This window comes from Panthera pardus, unplaced genomic scaffold (assembly GCF_024362965.1).
Source record: "Panthera pardus isolate Hobbes unplaced genomic scaffold, ASM2436296v1 HiC_scaffold_18, whole genome shotgun sequence".
In the NCBI taxonomy this organism is placed as follows: domain Eukaryota; kingdom Metazoa; phylum Chordata; class Mammalia; order Carnivora; family Felidae; genus Panthera; species Panthera pardus.
The window spans coordinates 18,490,802-18,508,214 of NW_026526743.1; the positions used below are offsets into that span (position 1 = coordinate 18,490,802).

Here is a 17,413-nt window from a genome sequence, read left to right on the forward strand (position 1 = left end):
AAGGGGGGGGAGTCTGGGGATGGGAGAGAGCTCCCCCACGTTCAATTTTGCCCTCTCCCCCATTTTGTCCCCACAGATGAGAACTCACAGACAGAACGGGGGAAAAAACCAAATGCACATTTATTAAGCTCAAGACATAGACACCGAGGGTGCAGGGAAACGGATCGGATCTTCGGAGGGGAGACAAGGAGGTGCAGGGGAGCAGTACATGGGGATTCTGGGGGGCTGCGGCTGGACTCCCGGACCCCAGGAGCTGGAGGCCTGAGTCCCTGGATCTGGGATGCAGACGGGCTCTTTGGGGGATCGTCATTGCCAAGACCTGGGGAGGGGCAGCGGGGTGCAGCGGCTCCAGCCTCGGGTGGGTGGGGCGGCTCATTCGGGGGAGCGCTCCCCGGCGCAAGGCTGGGGTCCCCACCGCCTCCACCCGGTCCTCAGGCTTCCGCACTCAGGCAGGGACAGCAGTGGAGGTGCCCAGGGCTGGTTTTACACACCGCCACCTCCAGGGGCTGGGGACCGGGGTCGGGAGGAGAGAAAGAGAGAGACCGAGAGAGGGTCAGAGAGCTGCGGTCAGCGACCAGAGAGGTGCACCCCGCCCCCTCCCACAGCCAGTGGGCACCCACCCACCCCCCCCCCCCCCCGCCCTGTCGTCTCCTGAAAGCCAGATCCCCAGGGACTGTCACCCTTGAGCTAGCCACTGAGGAGCTGTCTTGCCTACCAAGCCCTGCTCCATTTAGGGACACTTGTGTGGCTTTTGTCCGCCCCCACAGGACACTGTCATGGAGGGGAACACACTTGTGATGAGGCTGGAGATCCCTGGCCCAGCTTGGGCCTTTCTGGGATGTCCCCCTGCCAGAAAGAGTCTCTCTCCCCTTCCTATGTCCCCAACCTCCTCTTACACCCCATCCCATTCCCACACCCCATCTCCCCAACATTTGGACGCAGTCAGAATTCCCCGTTTCCCACCCACTTGGGACCATCGCTCAGTTGTAGTGGGTCACAGTCCCGTGCATATTCCGAGACCTTGCCCCCCCTCCCCCCCCCCCCCCCCAGTTATCCACAAAGTGCCCCGTTAGGGTTTTTAAATCTCGTGAAGAGAATATGAAACAAAACACATGAAATTCCACACCAAATCCCCCCAGGCACTGAGTACCCCCAGGCCCACTTTTTAGTTATAAGACCTTTATGAGAGGCAGAGAGGTTCCCTTCTGGTTTTTAGACGTCCCTGAAAAGGACGCAGTTCCACTAAAAGCAGGTCAAGATATTTTTACATAATTCAATTAACACCCCCAAGGAGTCACAATCTTGCATCTAAGGTTTATTCCCCCCTGCATCTTTATCTCTGTCCATCTTCCACACCCTCTCCACACCCCCACACCCCTCACCCCTTCACACCTCATCACACCCCCCCCCCCGCAGTCCTCACCCCTTCACATACCCCCTCCACACTCTCGCACCCCCTCCACCCCCTTCACCTCTTCACACCCCATCGTACCCCTACCCTCTCCACATCCCCAACCCCTGCACACCCCTCACCCCTTCACCCCTCCACATACCTCACCCCTCCACACCCCCACCCCCTCCCCACCCCTGACCCCTTCACATTCCCACCCCACTCCACACCCCCTCACACCCCCATGTCTCCCACCCCCTCCACACCCCTCACCCCTTCATCCCTCCACACCCCTCACCCCCCCACACTGCCACTCCCTCCACACCACTACCCCCTCCACTGCCCCATCCCCTCTAACACTTCCATCCCCTTCATCCCCAACCTCTTCACTCTTTATCTGTCTGTGCTTTCCACCCTCATACTCTTTACATCCCCATATTCTCTCTTTCCCGAGGTCAGTTTTTAAAATCCATATTCTATACATCTCTCCTTTTGTTATTTTGATACAATTATCCAGGAACCCTTCCTTCCTTCCCTCCCTCCCCCCTTTTCCCCTTCCCCCTCTCTTCCCTTTCCACATTCCTTTTTTCTTTTTTTAAGTCATCTCTACACCCAATGTGGGGCTCGAACTCACAACCCTGAGATCAAGAGTCACGTGCTCCACTCACTGAGCCAGCCAGGTGACCCTTCCCTCCTTTTTCTTGATCCTTTCATCCTCCTTCTTCCCACCTGAACAATGAAGTCTGGAAAATATTCTGTCTCCCTGCCTCCTCTGGCGCTCCGCTCCTTCCCCATCCGGACCTCACAAGTCCTTCTCCCGAGTGGGGCCCCTCTCTTCGCAGACTTGTGGCTTTCTCCTCTGGGGGATCATTTCATCCTTGCTCTCAAGGGCCTCTGTACTTGTTTCTGGGAAGCACCGGGGACTCTAAGACATTTCACATCCCACTGACTCTCCATGGCTTAACCTCTTTGGTCTGCGGGGCCTCAGCTCCTACTGAAGTTGCCACATCCGTTCTTGGTGGCATCATTCTCAGGGACCTCCAACGCAGCTCCCCTTCCCCCTCCGGCCCCCACCTCTTCTCCTCCCAGACCGTAACTCCCTCGCCCTCACCTGAGGAGGGAAGCTCCGACTTACAGGATTTGCATGTTGGGCTGTGGAAACAGAGAGAGAGAGAAAAGCATAAAGAAATCCGGTAGCCGTGGGCTTACTAGGAAGGACGGGGCAGGCTTTGGGGACTTTCTGTTCTGGAAGTGCCCCCGCACCCCAGGCCGCCCCCACCCCTCTCCCCTCTCTCCCCACTGCTGCCAGACCTCTCAGACCTGGAGTCCGCCTTCCTGCACTTCACCTTCTTGCCTGTTAGGAGACAGACACAACGAGACAGGACATTAAGGGTCTGGACAAAAGCCAGCGGGGAAATGGTGGGTGGCCAGCGACGCCCCCCCCCCAACCCGAGGCAGCCTCCTTTGAGGGGCTTCGGAGCCCAGGAAAGGGTCACACTTACTGATAATGATGAGGATGCCTAGCAGGAACAATATGGTGGCCAGAGTCATGCCCACCGTCTGCACCGTGTCATAATCTGGGGAAGATAATGGGGGATGTCAATGTGGGGTAGCGCCTCAGTCCTCCCTGGAGCCTCGACCGGGCTTCAAGTCTGCCCCGCCAGGGTCCAGAGTCCAGGGATGCTGCAGGCCGTGCCGGGGGCTCCCCCAGTGGGCTAGTGTGAGGATGGGGAGCGGAGCTTGGTCCCTAGACCTTCTCTAGAAGGTCTCTACCCTTCTCTACCCTCTACCCTTCTCTAGATTCTTTGTGTATACATAAAACCTTCCTCTACATCATATATACATACATGTATATATGATACATACATGATATCTACATCATATATATAATCTCACCTCCTTCTACGGCTGGTTCCTCCTGGTTCTGTCCACCACTGTCACCTGTCCAAATCATTGCAGGAAGCAGCCTGCACTGTGGTCTCCTTGCCCCCTAGCCACGGGATCCTATTAACTCCTAAGTCAGATCCCCACCCCACCCTGGCTTCCATTGCATTCCAAGGAAAAGCCCAAGTCCTCACCACAGCCCACACGGCCCTGCATCACCTGGTCCCCGTTCCTTCTCAGACCTCACCCCCTGCACATTCTCCCTCAGTCCCCTACCTCGGGCATATTTGTCTCTCTGCCATTCCTGGAGCAGATCAGACACGGTCTTACCTCAGGGCCTTTGTATTTGCTGTTTCCTCTGCTTCAAAGCTCTTCCCCCAAATATTCCTTCCTTACCAATTTCTGGGCTTTAGTCAAAGGTCAGGGAAACCTTTGGTTGTCCATTTAGAATTTCACCTCCTCTCCTCAACCCTTTATAATGTCATTCTTTCCTTTATTTTCCTTCATGAGAAGCATCCTTGTCTCATATACCACAGTAACCACAGGCCTTGAACAACATGCGGGTCCGCTCATAGGCAGATTTTTGTCAACACACTGTAAATGTATTTTCTCTTCATTATTATATATATTTTTTTATTTTTTATTTTTTTGGTAAGCTCTATGCCCATCCCGGGGCTTGACCTCATGACCCTGAGATCGAGAGTCACATGCTCTACCAACTGAGCCAGCCAGGTGCCCTTCTTCTTTATGATTTTTCTTAATGACATCTTTTCTCTCGTTTACTTTATTGTAAGAATACAGTATATAAACACATAACACACCAAGTATATGTTAATAGATGATGCTATCGGTGAGACTTCTAGTCAACAATAGGCTATTAGTAGTTAAGTTTTGGGGGAGTCAAAAGTTATATGTGGATTTTCAACTGCATGCACCCCCCAACCCCCACGTTGTTCAAGGGTCGATAGTATTTATAGAAATAAGAATTTATGGAGCACACACTCAATGTCCAGGCCTCTGCCTCAGGGAATTGACTTTCATATTGTGACAAAGCACTGAAAAATAAAATGAAACACCTGAGCCATGTGACTATGGCTAGATGTGTGTGCGTCTCCTCTTGGCAGAGAGTCAGGAAGGGCCTCTCCTAGCAGAGCAGTCAATATTTGATCTGAGTCCCGAAGAAGGAAAAGGAGCCTTCGTCAGCTGAATGGAGAGCTAGAAGAGGAGTATGCCTGGCAGAGGGAACCACGTGTGCAAAGGCCCTGAGGTGGGAAAGAATTTGGCGTATTGGAGGAACGGTATGAGTGAGCAAAGGGAGAGGGCAAGGGAGTGTTTAGAGAGGGAACTGGGGCCAGCTCTGCTAGACCTGGGGGTGACTTCTTTAAGCTTCGGTGATGGTTTCATGGCATCATCCCACAATCCTCGTAGGTGGAAACTATTACTATTCCTTATTTACAGAAGAGCCCAGAGGGGAAAAGTTACTTGCTCAAGGCCACACAGCTAGTGAGTGGATAAGCCAGGATCTAAATCCAGGAAGCCTGGCCTCGGTCATATGTTTTTCTGATGACCAAAACATACCAGCCTGGAGTTCTGGTGACGATTGAAGGAGACCCAGAGAGGGTATCACCCCCCCCCTCCCCCAAATCTGATTCTGCCCTCCATGAACCTCGCTGATAGAAACTGAATCCACATGTTCAGATGGCCTGTGGTCCAGCAGGTATCATGTTGGCATGACTGAAGCCACTTTAGCAATAACCTGTGGGGACCTGCAACCACCCCTTTATCCAGCCCCAGGGTACCCTCATCAGAATCTGCCACTCACCATAGTAAAATGGGTCAGGTTCCTGAGGAACTGTGGGAAGGAAGGCAGGAAAAGAGAGAGAGGGAAAAAATATTTCAACACTGGATTTCTTAACATTTTTGAGGTTCCAGATGGGGCCATTGGCCCAATGGTTTCTGGGCAGAAATCAAATAAAGACACCCTTTGAGCTAAATAATGATATAGCCTCATAGCAGGACACAAGGTCTGAAGAGTGGAGCATAGGCTGGATTCCAGCCCGACTCACACCCTTGGTCAATACTTTCCCTTGTGCAGTGCACAACCTACCAAACTGTACGTGACAGTCCTGGTCCTAGCCCACTGTGGAAGCCTGAGGCAAACTATGGACGCATTTCCAAAAAAAAAACCATACACACTCCCATTTGCACATGCTATTGGTAAACCGGTATCCCACTGGTAAACTGCTGAGTGCATCAGCTTCCCCTGAATATTCCCTAAAACTTTTCGGTCACCTGACGGCTCCAGAAGTCAGGCACTGTGGCTATTATTCTCATAATAATGCCTCCTGCCACCAAATCCAACACAGGGGAGCTGTCCTAGAATATACCTTATTATATTATCTTTAATATATCCTTTGCTGTTTATTTCTAAGACATCATCAATGTTAAGATTCAAAATTGATTTCATAATAGTTTTCTCAGTGTGTGTGTGTGTGTATATACATGAGTAAGTATGTAACTCTACCATATGAAACATACCCATCCATTAGAAGACTCATTCCAATTTCAGAAAAGCCAACGTGTGGATAAACTCTGTGTGTGTGTGTGTGTGTGTGTGTGTGTGTGTGTGTGTGTTTACTTTTCCCCATCCCCGTCCCAAACCACACTCCCCTTCAGGAGAGCTCAGACCATCCTTCCATGCAAGAAGCCCATCTTGATGGCTCCCTAATTCCTCTGACAGCTCTCAGAACATTCTGACTTGTCTAGAGCAGAATTCTGCAAAGCATGCACCACTAGCGGAGGGGAACCAGGAATGCCAGGGGCAATGCCAGGCACGGTCGTTAGTGTTCTTCCCTCTTCCAGCCTCAGGGAAGGATGGCAGCTGCCCTGAGTTTGCGGGGAGACCGTAGGACTAATTCTGGCCAGTAAACTGTCAGTGGAAGTGTCAATGTCTCTTCCAGGCTGGCGCTTTTCAAGTGCTCATGCAAGAGGTCCCTTTTGCCTTTGGCCTGGTGACATGAACGCTCGAGATGGTGGCCGTTCCCATTTTCTTTGGTGAGTAGAGAGCCCAGGTCACCCCGTGATGGACACATAGTGAGAATCCTGGTTGTCAGAAGCCCCTGAGATTTTTGTGACTATTTGTTACCAGAGCAACTCTAGCCTCAACTGACTGGTATAGGGGCACTTAGGCCAGACTCTGAATAACACTGATCCACACAACGTGTAAGTTCGTCCTTCTCAGTTCCCTGTCTGGTCTTCTAAGAGGAAGTCTTAGGTAGGCGCAGACGTGTCCTTAACACCTTCCACCTTGTTAATGTCCCTCTTTTCCCAAGAGAAAACAGTCCTTGGGCTCAGAACCTTCAGCAGGCAACGATATCTAGGTAGAATTTCATGACATTATTTGGTTTTCTCCTTTAGTTGTTTAACCAGCATTTGATCGCACTGCCTCCGTGCCAGGTCCTGGTCTAAGCACTTCACAGGTGCTAATGCACCTAATCTTCACAGCCACTCTCAGAATTAAGGTGCTATCTTCATTCCATTCCACAAACAAGGACACCGAGGCCCAGAAAAGTGGAATCACTTCTTAAAGATCATTTTTATACTTGCAAGGCAAAAAAAAAAAAAAAAAAAAAAAAAAAAAAATCCTGATTTTCCATTTGTGATGGTGATACAGAATGAAGCCAATTAAATTAGTTACTTTTTTAAAGACTTTTATTTTTACAGAATCGCCCAACGTGGGGCTCAAACTCACAACCCCGGGATCAAGAGTCGCGTGTTCTATTGACTGAGCCAGCCGGGCGCCCCTAGTTTGTTTTTTTTTTTTTTTTTTAAAGTTAATCCTGGGGCACCTGGGTGGCTCAGTTGTTAAGTGTCAAACTTTGGCTCAGGTCATGATATTGCGGTTTGTGAGTTTGATCCTCACATCGGGCTCTGTGCTGAGAGCTCAGAGTCTGGAGCCTGCTTCAGATTCTGTGTCTCCTTCTCTCTCTGCCTCTCCCCCACTCACGATCTCCTTCTCTCTCTCTCTCTCTCTCTCTCTCTCTCTCAAAAATAAATAAATATTAAAAAAATTTTAAAACGAAGTTAATCCTTTAAAGGAAAAAGAATGAACATGACTGGGGAGCATTTGGATAGGGCAAAAACCGTGAAGGTGGTCCTCGAAAGCATCAAGTTGGGGAAACATGATTTTAGAGTCATGTATGCTTAGCCCCCCCCCCCCCCCCGGCCATCGGATGGGGAGTACATTGCTTTGACGCCTCTGCTGTTAATCCTGGCATTTACAAAAGTCTTCCAAAGAAGTTTTCTAAAATGAATAAATAAATGAGTGACTGACTGACTGAACGAATGTGAGCCCTGCTCGGCTGCAGAAAGCTGCATCACAGATGGAATGGTTGTACTAGCCTGCTTCGTCCCCGGGGTCTCCACACAGCCTGCCTCCCCAAACCAGCGGGAGCCCACTGGGTGAGGACCTGCTCCAGGATCCTCTTTGGTTGCACCCTGGGTGCTCCGTGCGCCGGGCAGAAGTCCCTCTTCTGGTCCCTGCCACCCCAGCAATCTGGTTCCTCGGGGCGAGGCTGGGCTGAGGGTGGAGCCAGGAGGCAGAAGAAGAAATGTGCACCACTCCTGGCCAGTTGCCAGGGAGACATCAGGAAGGAGGTGGTTGCTATGGCAACTGGGGCATCTTAAGAGGGGAAGAGAGGTAATGGGTCTGGGCACCCCAGGCTAGGTGGGGTCCTGGGGCTGAGGTTTCTAACTCCGAGGCCAATCTTGACTCCCTCTGCTCCCTTTGTACCTCCCGGTGTTGCCCCTGCAGGGCTGGCTTCCGGCCAAGCCCAGGGTTCTTCTCAAGGGTGGGACCCCAGGCCCAGTCATGCTCCTGCACCCCCTTTCTGTTTGCCCCCAACTCTCCCTCCTGCTTTCTGACGGGGTGGAAGAGCCCTCATCCCCTTGCACTGTGCCCCCCCCCAACAATCCATTAATCAGCATAAGTGGTGCAACACACAACATGCTCTTCCTCCGCCCCCCTCCCTGGGGTTTCCCAAGACCTGTGGTCCCCCCTTCTGCTATGACTGGGGGAAAGGTGGGGGGGGGGGGGGATGGTGAGGCGTCTGTCCTCCCACCTCTGCCCGTCTGCTGCCATCGATCCTGTTAACCACCATCTCTGCGAAAAGAAGCCCTGGGCTCCCGCCAGGCCTGCTGGCTCAGCCCTGCCCCCCCCTCCCTAGGGTGGCTTCCAGCCTCTGCAGCCCCCCCACCCCGCCCTGCTTCAAATTCTGCAGATATGGCTCAGTGCAGCAGCCCCTGCCTGCCGGGAAAGGGGGCAGGGAAGGAGAGATCGGAGTGGAACCGGGGTTCCCTTCACCACCAGGGGCTCCTCGGCACCACTGGCCTATCCCTTCTGGCCCTGCTCTCTGTGCGGGAAACCCTCCGCCGGCCACCCGCCCCCCCCCCCCCCCCCCCCCGCAATTAAAGCATTCTTCCCTTTGCTCCTCTGCAGAGGCGGGCTCAAGAAAGGGGGCTCTCAGGGGGCAGTGAGTGTTTAAGTGGGTGAATAACTGGGTTAAGGGGTGTGAAATGCAAACTGCCGTGTGGCTGGATGGGGGTGAGGAGGGACATTTGTGTGCACGCTCGAGTGCACCTCCCGGACCAGACAGCACCCCTGGTGTGGGCTGGGAACGAGGGTCCTGCCACCCATTCTGGCCCAAGGGGGCTCACTGCAGTGGCATGGCCCCACCCCATGGTGCTCCTCCTTATCTCCATTTCTCTCCCGCGCTGTGGGTCCACCGCTCTCTCCTGCTCTATGTCTTTCTCTCTGCCTCTCTGTCTCTTTGTCTCTGATTTTCTCTTTCTCTGCATCTTTCTGTTGCTCTCCGCCTTCCCCTTCACTCTCTGAATATCTTTCAGTCTCATATCGGTGCTCTTCCCGGGTCTCTCTCTGTATCTCTGACTCGGGGTCTGCTCGTGCTCTCTCTCTCTCTCTCTCTCTCTCTCTCTCTCTCTCAGGCTTTCTCAATTTCCACATTCCTTTCTGCCTCCCTCTCTCTCCTGTCTCCCTCCATCTCTCTCTCACTTCCTCCAGCTCTCTCTCCCACTGTCTTTCCGTCTTTCTCCCTCCTTCCCGCTGAACCTGCCTGTCAGAGATTTCAGGAGACACCCACCATAGGCGCCAGGGCTGGAAGAAAAGAGGGATGTGGACCCCCTCCTTTTGCCCACCTCGGAGACCCTGAAATGTGCCAGAGCCTCTGTGGTCGCAGACCCACCCGTTCCCACCCTCGAAGCCCGTCCCTTCGCGTCCACTACCACCGCTGTGCAGGACCAGCCGCCTGGTTGCCATAGCTACCGGTCCGCGCATCCTTTCTCCCGGGACTGCCGCTCTCCAACCGCGGGTCCCGCACAGAAACGACACCACCGGGAGGGGGTGTCCAAGAGGCCTGGAGGGGCGCCAAGGGGTGCGCTGCAGGGGCCTCCGCCCTGGGAAGGAACGGACACCCCCTTCCCCATTCCCCTCCCTTTTCGGTGCTGGAATCTCCCTAGATCCTCTCTCCTAAGCTCTGAGATCCCGGAGCCTCCCCCACCCTCACCCGCGCGCCCTCTCCCCGGGCGGCGCTCACCCTTTGTGGGGGCCTGGGTCGGGGTCGCCATGCCGGACCGGAGCAGGGGGCGGCTGGATGCCGAGGTGGTGAAGGCGCGGCTGCGGCAGCTGGAAGCGGGACGGACTGATGTCGGGGGGAGATGGGGGAGCCCTCGTGTGGGGGGTGCCGTAGCCAATGGGGGCCCGGAGAGCCCGCCCCCGTCCCGGCCACCCCCGCCCCCGCCCCCGCCCACTGCCGACGTCCCCGCCCCTTCCCCAAGGGTGGGGGCGCCCCCTGCCGGGGCCCAGGGGGCGCCCGGGCTTTCGCGCAGAGGGACTGACAGATCCACAAAGCGCTGTCGAGAGAGAAAAGCACGTTTTATTGAAGTCTGGGCGGCAGAGAGGAGTCTGTGGGGGCAGGGCTGGGGAGGAGGGCAGTCCGGGTGGTGGTGGTGCTCAGGTGGTGGGTGGGAGGCGCCAGGTGCCAGGGGAATCCTGTGGGGGTGAAAAGGGTGAGGGGCAACAGAGCCCCCCAGCCATCTCATCCCACCCTTCGTCGCCTTCTCCTGCCCCCCTCCCCCAGCCTAGCCCGAGCTGCAGGACCTGGCTGGGTTCCATCGCGCCAGGTGTCTCTACCGCCTGCGGGTGGACAGACCTGAAGGGGAACACGGAGAGTTCGGGTGTCAGGAGGGGCACCCCAGCTCCTGCGGAGGGGGGAGCGACAGGGGAACTCCCGGACCTTCGCTGTCGGATCAAGTCCCTCCCTCCGCAAGCCCAGAGAGGACCAGGAAAGGGGTTCTTGGAACCAGCCTTCACCCCCAAACACCCAGTCTCCCCCAGACTCACGGCGGATGGAGCTGCGGAAAGTTCCCTCCTCTTCATCCGGTTCCCCGGTCCTGGGAAAGGAGAGGCAGAAGGACGTGGGGATGAAAAAAGGGAGGCAGATGCTCCCAGGAACCTCCCAGTACAGCCCTCATTTCACAGACCCCGGTACTGAGGGCCAGAGACCGGCGAGGAGCAGGCTCGGGGGCCGCCAGAAACTAGAAAATCGGGCGCACCCAGGAGCAGTTTAAGCGTGTGGCAGGACGCGCTCCAAGTGCCTCCCGGAGTGCTGGGGAAGAGACTGGAGGTTGGTGGGGGAGGGATGGCCGAAGGGCTTGAGGACAGACGGCCTGGAGACAGCCTAGGTTAGAAACCCAGAACCCTCATCTTCTAGCTGAGTGATCTCGGGCAAGTGACTTCACCTCCCTGCGCCTCGGGTTTCCTCCTCGATAAAATGAGGTTGTTAATGACAGTCTCATGCAAGGGGCGTGAGGAGTAAATAACATAATACACGATAAAACAATATCTGGCACGTGGGACTAAACATTAGCTATTCTTTAAAATAACATTTAGAATTGTTTTCACACGGAGAAGGGATTCATACATTGCTTTAAATTTTTATTTAGAGATGAATCAAAGAGCTGGGAACAGGACTCTGAGCTAAACTGGGCCGCCAAGTGCGGTGATCTCATTTCGCCGTGGCTCCTTCTTTCACAGCACTTATCACGCTTTGTGATTTTATATTTGTGGGGCTGCGGGAACCCACGGCCGCCGCCCCCACTGGGCTGGGAGCTCAGCCAGGCAGGGAGGGCAGTTTAGTTATTCACCGTTTGGTCCCCAGGGCCTGGCTTGCGGCTTGGCACGTAGTAGGTGCTTAATACGTATTTGCCGAAGGGTCTCTGGCTGTGTGTGGGTCGAGTGGACGCCCTGCCTCACTCCCAGCGCCCTTCTAGAGCGGAAGGAGGAGAGTGAGAGCCCCGAGGGGCCTCTTACCTCTGCTGCTGGTTGAATTTGCACCGGCATCTTCTGCCTGTGGGTGGGGGTAGGAGGGCAGGGCTGAGATTCCGCTCCGGGCGGGCACCGAGCGGCGCTCGAGCGCCAGCGCCGGCTCGCGAGGGGCGGAGCCGTGGGGACAGAGGCGGGGTAGGGGCGGGGCGGGGGCGGGGTAGGGTAGGGGCGTAAACCGGGCGGGCCCGGGCAGGATGGGGGCGGGACAGAGGGCGGGGATGGGGGCGGGGAGAGGGCGGGGCAGGGGCGGGGCGGGGACGAAACACGGCACCTGCGGGGGCTGGAGGTAGCAGGGTGGGGGTACTCACTCAGGACGATGAGGATACCCAGGATGAAGAGGATCCCGGCGATGATGAGGCCTCCGATCCGCAGGGTTTTGTAGTCTGTGGGCGGCAGGGAGGAGAGTGAGAACAGGGAGGGGAGGAGGAAGGACAGGAGAGGGGCAGAATGGGGAGGAAGGGGCAAGGAGGATCAGGGAGGAGAACAGAGAGATCAGTGAGAGGAGGAAACAGATGTGGGAGGAAGAGAAGAGGGATGGGGAGAGGAGGGGGTGGGAAGGAAAAGGAAGAGGTAGGCAGGGAGGAGGGAGGAAACAAGAAAGTAGGGGAAGATGATGGAGAGGATGAGGGGAACAGAGGGGAGAAAGGGAGATGGCCGCAGAGGATGAGCCGTAAGACATTGAGAGGTAAAAGGAGAAAGAGAATCAGAGAGACAGGGAGGGGTCAAATAGACACACGGAGACACAGAGACACAGACAAGGGGAGATAAAAACAAGGAGGAGTCAGAGAGCCTTCTGAGAGACAAGAGAAAGAGAGAGAAGGAGACTGACAGAGATATAAATACTGAGTCAGAGATAAAGGAAGAGAGAGACGAGGAGGAGTGGGAACAGGACCGGCAAACCCAGGCCACCCACCCTCCCAACTCCCAAGCATAGATGCCCCTCCCTCCCTCACCATAGGTGAATGGATCGTGTTCCTGTGGAGCCTCTGGAAAGAGAAAGAAGTCAAGGGTTGAATGCTTCCTGGGGCCCTGGACAGGAAGGGGCATAAAGAGACCTTTTGGGGGCTTTCCTGTCCTGGGCTGAGAGTCTGGGGACTATTGGACCCTGAACAGGCTGTCCACCCCTCTCTGGGTCTTAGCTGCCTCATCTGCACTGTCCTGGGGCAGGGGTCGGGGGGCAGGTGGTCACTTAACTGCTACAGCTTCCCGCCTCATCCCGTGTTGTCCTTGAGTCTGTCCTGTGCGGGAAGTGGGGCTCCATCCCACCCTCCACATTTGTCTGCCCTGGGCATCCTCCGCTCCCCTCCCCCACGTGAAACCTCCAATTTCCTGGTACCCCACTGACTCTGTTTAAGTTGGAGTCTCCAACTTGGTTCTCTTGAAAGGCTTCCCTCCCCTCCCTCGGGGCTGAGGTGGGTAGCGGGCTACCTACCCCAGACTCACCTGCGTTGGCCATGGTGAGGAAACCCACACAGAGAACCAAGATGTGGTGGAGAGATGCCATTGTCCTGGAGAACACCAAGGGTCAAGAAACGTGTTTCCTAGTACCCCCACCAGTGGGGCTTGAACCCAAGGGGTTAAATCAGACTCCCGGGGGGGTGTGATTCCAAAACCATCCATCATCCAGCTTGGCCACTTTGAGAAACAGGGGCGCCCCCTGCTTCATGCGGACACAGTGTCACCAAAACAAGCCACAATGGGCAGGGGTGAGACACACAGTCACAGGGGTCTCCCGGAGGCCTGGGCCGCCCTACAGCAGGCGCCAGATTCCCCGCACCTACCCAATGGGAAGACTGGGATGGCTCGCCCCACCCAGACTGAGAGACAGACGCACGGGGAGAGGTGAGAGACACATGCAAGGGCCCACCTGCCCGCCCACCACGGCCCTGCTGCGTCCGTGTGATATCCCAGCTCTCCTGCCCTCGGCCGCTGGCCGGCTCACTGCCTGACCCTGGGTATAAATATCTCCCACTTCACCCTGGAGGAATTTGCCTCACACAGGCCACCATGGCAACAGCCTTCCTTCCCCCACTGGGGGGTCACTCCCAACCCTGCCAGGGTGAGGCCGGGCTGCCACACGGCTACAGGCTGTCCCTGGGGGGAAGGCCACCCCTTCTCCCCTTCTGGAAATGATGAGAACAGGGGAAAACATCCCTGTCTGCCTGCCTCTGGGTGACTTTCATAGGCAGACACCAGGCGAGTCGCATGAGGCCCAGACCAGCCAGGCTGAGAGACAGAAGACAGATGCCAGGGGCAGGGACACACACACACACACACACACACAGCGCGCGCGCGCGTGCGAGCACACGCAGTGACAACGCCCACTCCCCAAACCTCTGGTTGGAGCAAGATGTGGGGTGGAGACAGTCACGAATACGATACTCCTCATCTGAGCCTCCCGTGCTCCCAAACAGTGACGCAATCTGACCCACACACGTGAGTGTCCCAAACCCACCCCAACCAGGGTGCACGCTCTGCAGCAGGGGAGGGAGGAGTTGCGCCCCGCACTCCCGCTCCCGGGGAACCCCACTGTCCCCACCACGCTCCCTTCCTCTTGGGTCAGGCCTGCCTGGAAAGCCACGGGCTTGGCCACTCCTGCTCCCAAAATAGGTGGCCCAGCCAGGCGAGGGGTGAGGCCCGGAAGGGAGGGCAGGGGACGCTCACCCCAGTCAGGCTGTCCCCTGCTGAAAGAAGGCCCCCAAACGTCCGGCTGTGCCGGGGGTGAGCACTTTGGACCCCCTGGCCCAGAGCTGGACTGCGCCGCCCTCAGCGGTCTCCCCTCCCGGCCCCACCCCACCCTCACCCTCCCCAACCAGCAGCTGTAACTGGAGCCCGGGCTGGAGGGGGGCCAGGGGGCGGCCCCCAGCCCAGACCGCCCTGGCCCGCTAGGTTAACTCTCTCGGCTCAGATGGAGGAACACTACCGGCGCTGGGGACAGCTGGGGAGAGGAGGTGTCGGCAGGGAGGCCTGGACATGCAGGCACGCACGCACGCACGCTCACCCCAGCGCCCCGGACAGCTTCTGCCCTGCGGTGGGAGGTGTCAGTGACTTTCTGTGAGGCCCCCTGGGAATCGGGCCCAGTTGGGACCTAAGGCCATTTGAGCCCTTAGGAGCCCGCTGATCCCTGACCCCAGGGTTCTGTGGAGACCTGCTCAGCGCCACAGGGCTATTTTGGGGGCATTTCAGTGTGTGTGTGTGTGTGTGTGTGTGTGCGTGTTTTCCGCTGCTGGCTGTGAGGTCCCCCAGGGGTGCACACCACACACATTCACACGCACACACAGAAACCTAAAGACCCCGTTTATCTGGGCACAAAAGCAAACAAATACACGTGTGTTCCCGCATACAAACACAGAGGCAGACACACAGAGAATAACACACCCGCGGGGAAACCCAAGGACCCTCCCACACAGCCCACACCACCACCAGCCACACAACCCTGACAGACACACTTGTGGACACGCGCAACGCGCACACACACACACAAATGCACAAATGCACAAACAGGACCTAGCTGGCCACTCGGGCACAGACGGACACGCTTATGCACTTGTGTTCGTGTACTTGGAGACACCACCCGCTGTGAGCTGATGGGCTGAACCCCCACTCTCCTGATCTCACGTGGCCCGGAGGAGAACAACACGCACGGTGTCCTCCTCATGGGCGGGCCAGCTTCACAGGCACTGGTGACGGAGAAACCCGGGATCAGCTCTGAGCTCTGCCACTCCTGGCTGTGTGACCTCGAGCAGCCCATGGGACCCCTCTGTGTCGTTTCTGCCCTATAAAATGGAGAAATCGCTAAGGTCGTCCGGATAAGGCCGGGCCAGGCTCGGAGGTCTCTGAAGCCCACACTGTCTTGTCATTAACTCCATTTTAGAGATGAGCAAACCGAGGTTTAGCAAGGTGGAGCTGATCCTGCTGAGGTCCCCGGTGCTTACGGACAGAAACGGCCCCCAGCCTGGAAGAGTTAGACACGGGCCCAGACTCCGTAGGACACCAGAGCCAGGAGCCAGTGAACATGCTTATCCGCAGGCACAGACACAGCCCGCCTCAGAGGACCCAGGGGGCTTTGCGACACCCCCTCGCCCCTGTAAGTCTGAGCCTCTGCCCCTCATGGCCTTGCACCCCGGGGTCACCAGCAGTCTCTGGTTAATGATAACCCTGATGTTTACGCAGCCCTCGGGAAGGCTGACAGAGGAGCAGAGAAGTGAAGCCGGGCTGGGAGCACCGGACCAGCCCCAGCCAGTCCTTGGCTTCCCTCCCTCTCGAGGCCAACTGCTCCAGAGAGGAGCAGCTCAGCCACTTTCTAGCTGCGTGATGTTGGGCCCATGACTTAACCTCTCTGAGGCTCAGTTTCTCCTTCTGTAAAATGGGGATAAAACAGTAGTCACCTCAGAGGGAAGTTAGGAGGACCGGCGGAAACGATCCGTGGAAAACATTTAGAACAAAGCCCGGCAGTCAGTGACACGCACCCATTAGGTATTGTCACTGTCGCCATTGTCATTCTCCTTGTGAGCCGCAGCGAGAACCCTGGTGGCTGAGTACTCTGTGAGTATGGATTTAGGCCTGTCTGCGTCCCCTCTGTGTCCCTGGCACGAAGTTCTTTATCTGTTCAAAGACCCCGTAAAGAAGTTTATCATCCCTTACTGTACAACTGAGGCAACCGAGACCTGAAGGGCCTGGCTCAAATCACAGAGCCGTTTGGGTCCGGGACAAGCACTTGGGTCCGGAGTCCACACCCAGGCCTGCCCACCACGGCGGGGCGCCTACCCTGCACTGACCCACGAGCGGGGGCCACGGCCTCCTTCATCTCACGGAGTGCTCTGCACACCTGGGGAGTGGGTGCCACCGACTGCCCCCCTCGACAGATGGGAAAACCGAGGGTCAGGGAGGTCAAACGACTCGCCTGAGCCCACGCAGAACCGAGCCCGTGGTCCTTCCTGAGCTGGTGCCGGTGAGCCCCCTGTCCTCCACGTCTTCCAGGCGTGTGCAGCCGTAGCCAGAGATGCCGTGTGTTTCCCTCAGGGGTGGGAGGACGGAGGTTAGGTTTAGATCTGTCCAGTGCCATGAAGCGAATCACTTAATCACTTCCTGCCTCGGTTTTCCCACCTGCAAAGTGGGGATCCCACCTCACAGGGCTGTTGTGAGAACTGAGTAAATTCACGTTAAGTCAGGCAGACGGTAAGTGCTCAATGATTATTGTTACTACTCTTTCAGGTTGGGGAACAACGTGTCATTTATTTCTGGATTTTGCTTATTTAATGCTAAAAGCAGAGTCCAAATGAAAACAACCAGTGTTCGTGAGTTCTGGTCTCCCGAGAAAGAACACAAAAATCACGAGACAGGCCCTGGAGCCGGCTGCCGGGGCTTGAGTGCTGGCTCAGCCCCAGTCAGCAACCCAAATCGCAAATTACTTGACCTCTCTCCTCAGCGTTTGTGCCTGTAAAATAGCCATATAATAGGGTCAACCTGAGAGAGCTGTTAGCACGAGCTAGTAAACTTTTAGGACAGGGCCTAGTGCAGAGCCAACGCTGAGGGAGGGGGTGGCACCATCACCATCATTGTTTGCTTGCGTTGGTTCCTTATCCACGGCGGGTGGTGGGCACTCAGGGGTTAATTTCAGGCTGGCCAGGAGGCTGTGAGTTTGGGCAGCTGCCCTGCCCTGTTTGGCCACCAGAGGGAGCAGCTGGGCCTTGGTGACCGCACACATCACACCCTCCGGGAGCCAGGGGAGGGGGCTG

The 17,413-nt window shown here is 56.3% G+C and overlaps 2 protein-coding genes across 4 annotated transcripts; both read right to left on the reverse strand.

Moving 5' to 3' along the window:
• Positions 1-97: 97 nt before the first annotated feature.
• FXYD7 (FXYD domain containing ion transport regulator 7) lies at positions 98-10,072 on the reverse strand. Its single transcript, XM_019423255.2, has 6 exons — positions 9,886-10,072; positions 5,097-5,126; positions 2,893-2,967; positions 2,702-2,744; positions 2,502-2,542; positions 98-506 (listed from the first exon to the last, which is right to left on the reverse strand). Exons 1-6 carry the CDS (start codon positions 9,914-9,916, stop codon positions 484-486), a joined length of 243 nt encoding a protein of 80 aa, XP_019278800.1. The 5' UTR covers positions 9,917-10,072; the 3' UTR covers positions 98-483.
• A 132-nt stretch (positions 10,073-10,204) lies between these two features.
• Positions 10,205-14,473, reverse strand: FXYD1 (FXYD domain containing ion transport regulator 1). 3 transcript variants are annotated; one of them, XM_019423236.2, is made up of 8 exons: positions 14,340-14,473; positions 13,119-13,183; positions 12,629-12,661; positions 11,984-12,058; positions 11,661-11,697; positions 10,692-10,741; positions 10,449-10,500; positions 10,205-10,340 (listed from the first exon to the last, which is right to left on the reverse strand). In XM_019423236.2, the coding sequence occupies exons 2-7, from the start codon at positions 13,177-13,179 to the stop codon at positions 10,478-10,480; spliced, it is 279 nt and encodes a 92-aa protein (XP_019278781.1). In that variant the 5' UTR covers positions 13,180-13,183; positions 14,340-14,473; the 3' UTR covers positions 10,205-10,340; positions 10,449-10,477. The 3 variants fall into 3 exon arrangements, with proteins under 3 accessions (XP_019278781.1, XP_053762413.1, XP_053762412.1); XM_053906438.1 differs by lacking the exons at positions 10,205-10,340; positions 14,340-14,473 and adding an exon at positions 14,010-14,125 and having other exon boundaries at positions 10,360-10,500; XM_053906437.1 differs by lacking the exons at positions 10,205-10,340; positions 14,340-14,473 and adding an exon at positions 13,543-13,661 and having other exon boundaries at positions 10,360-10,500.
• Between the last annotated feature and the right edge of the window lie 2,940 nt (positions 14,474-17,413).

Bases quoted from the DNA above. Each gene is read 5' to 3' on its own strand.
- FXYD7 (XM_019423255.2), bottom strand. From the start codon at position 9,916: ATGGCGACCCCGACCCAGGCCCCCACAAAGG. The intron at 5,127-9,885 runs GTGAGCGCCGCC...TCCTTCCCACAG, and splicing joins GACCCAGGCCCCCACAAAGG to TTCCTCAGGAACCTGACCCA. The intron at 2,543-2,701 runs GTCTGGCAGCAG...CTGTTTCCACAG, and splicing joins GCGGACTCCAGGTCTGAGAG to CCCAACATGCAAATCCTGTA.
- FXYD1 (XM_019423236.2), bottom strand. From the start codon at position 13,179: ATGGCATCTCTCCACCACATCTTGGTTCTCTGTGTGGGTTTCCTCACC. The intron at 12,662-13,118 runs GTGAGTCTGGGG...TTCTCTTTCCAG, and splicing joins CCTCACCATGGCCAACGCAG to AGGCTCCACAGGAACACGAT. The intron at 11,698-11,983 runs GTGAGTACCCCC...CCCCACCCACAG, and splicing joins GGGTATCCTCATCGTCCTGA to GCAGAAGATGCCGGTGCAAA.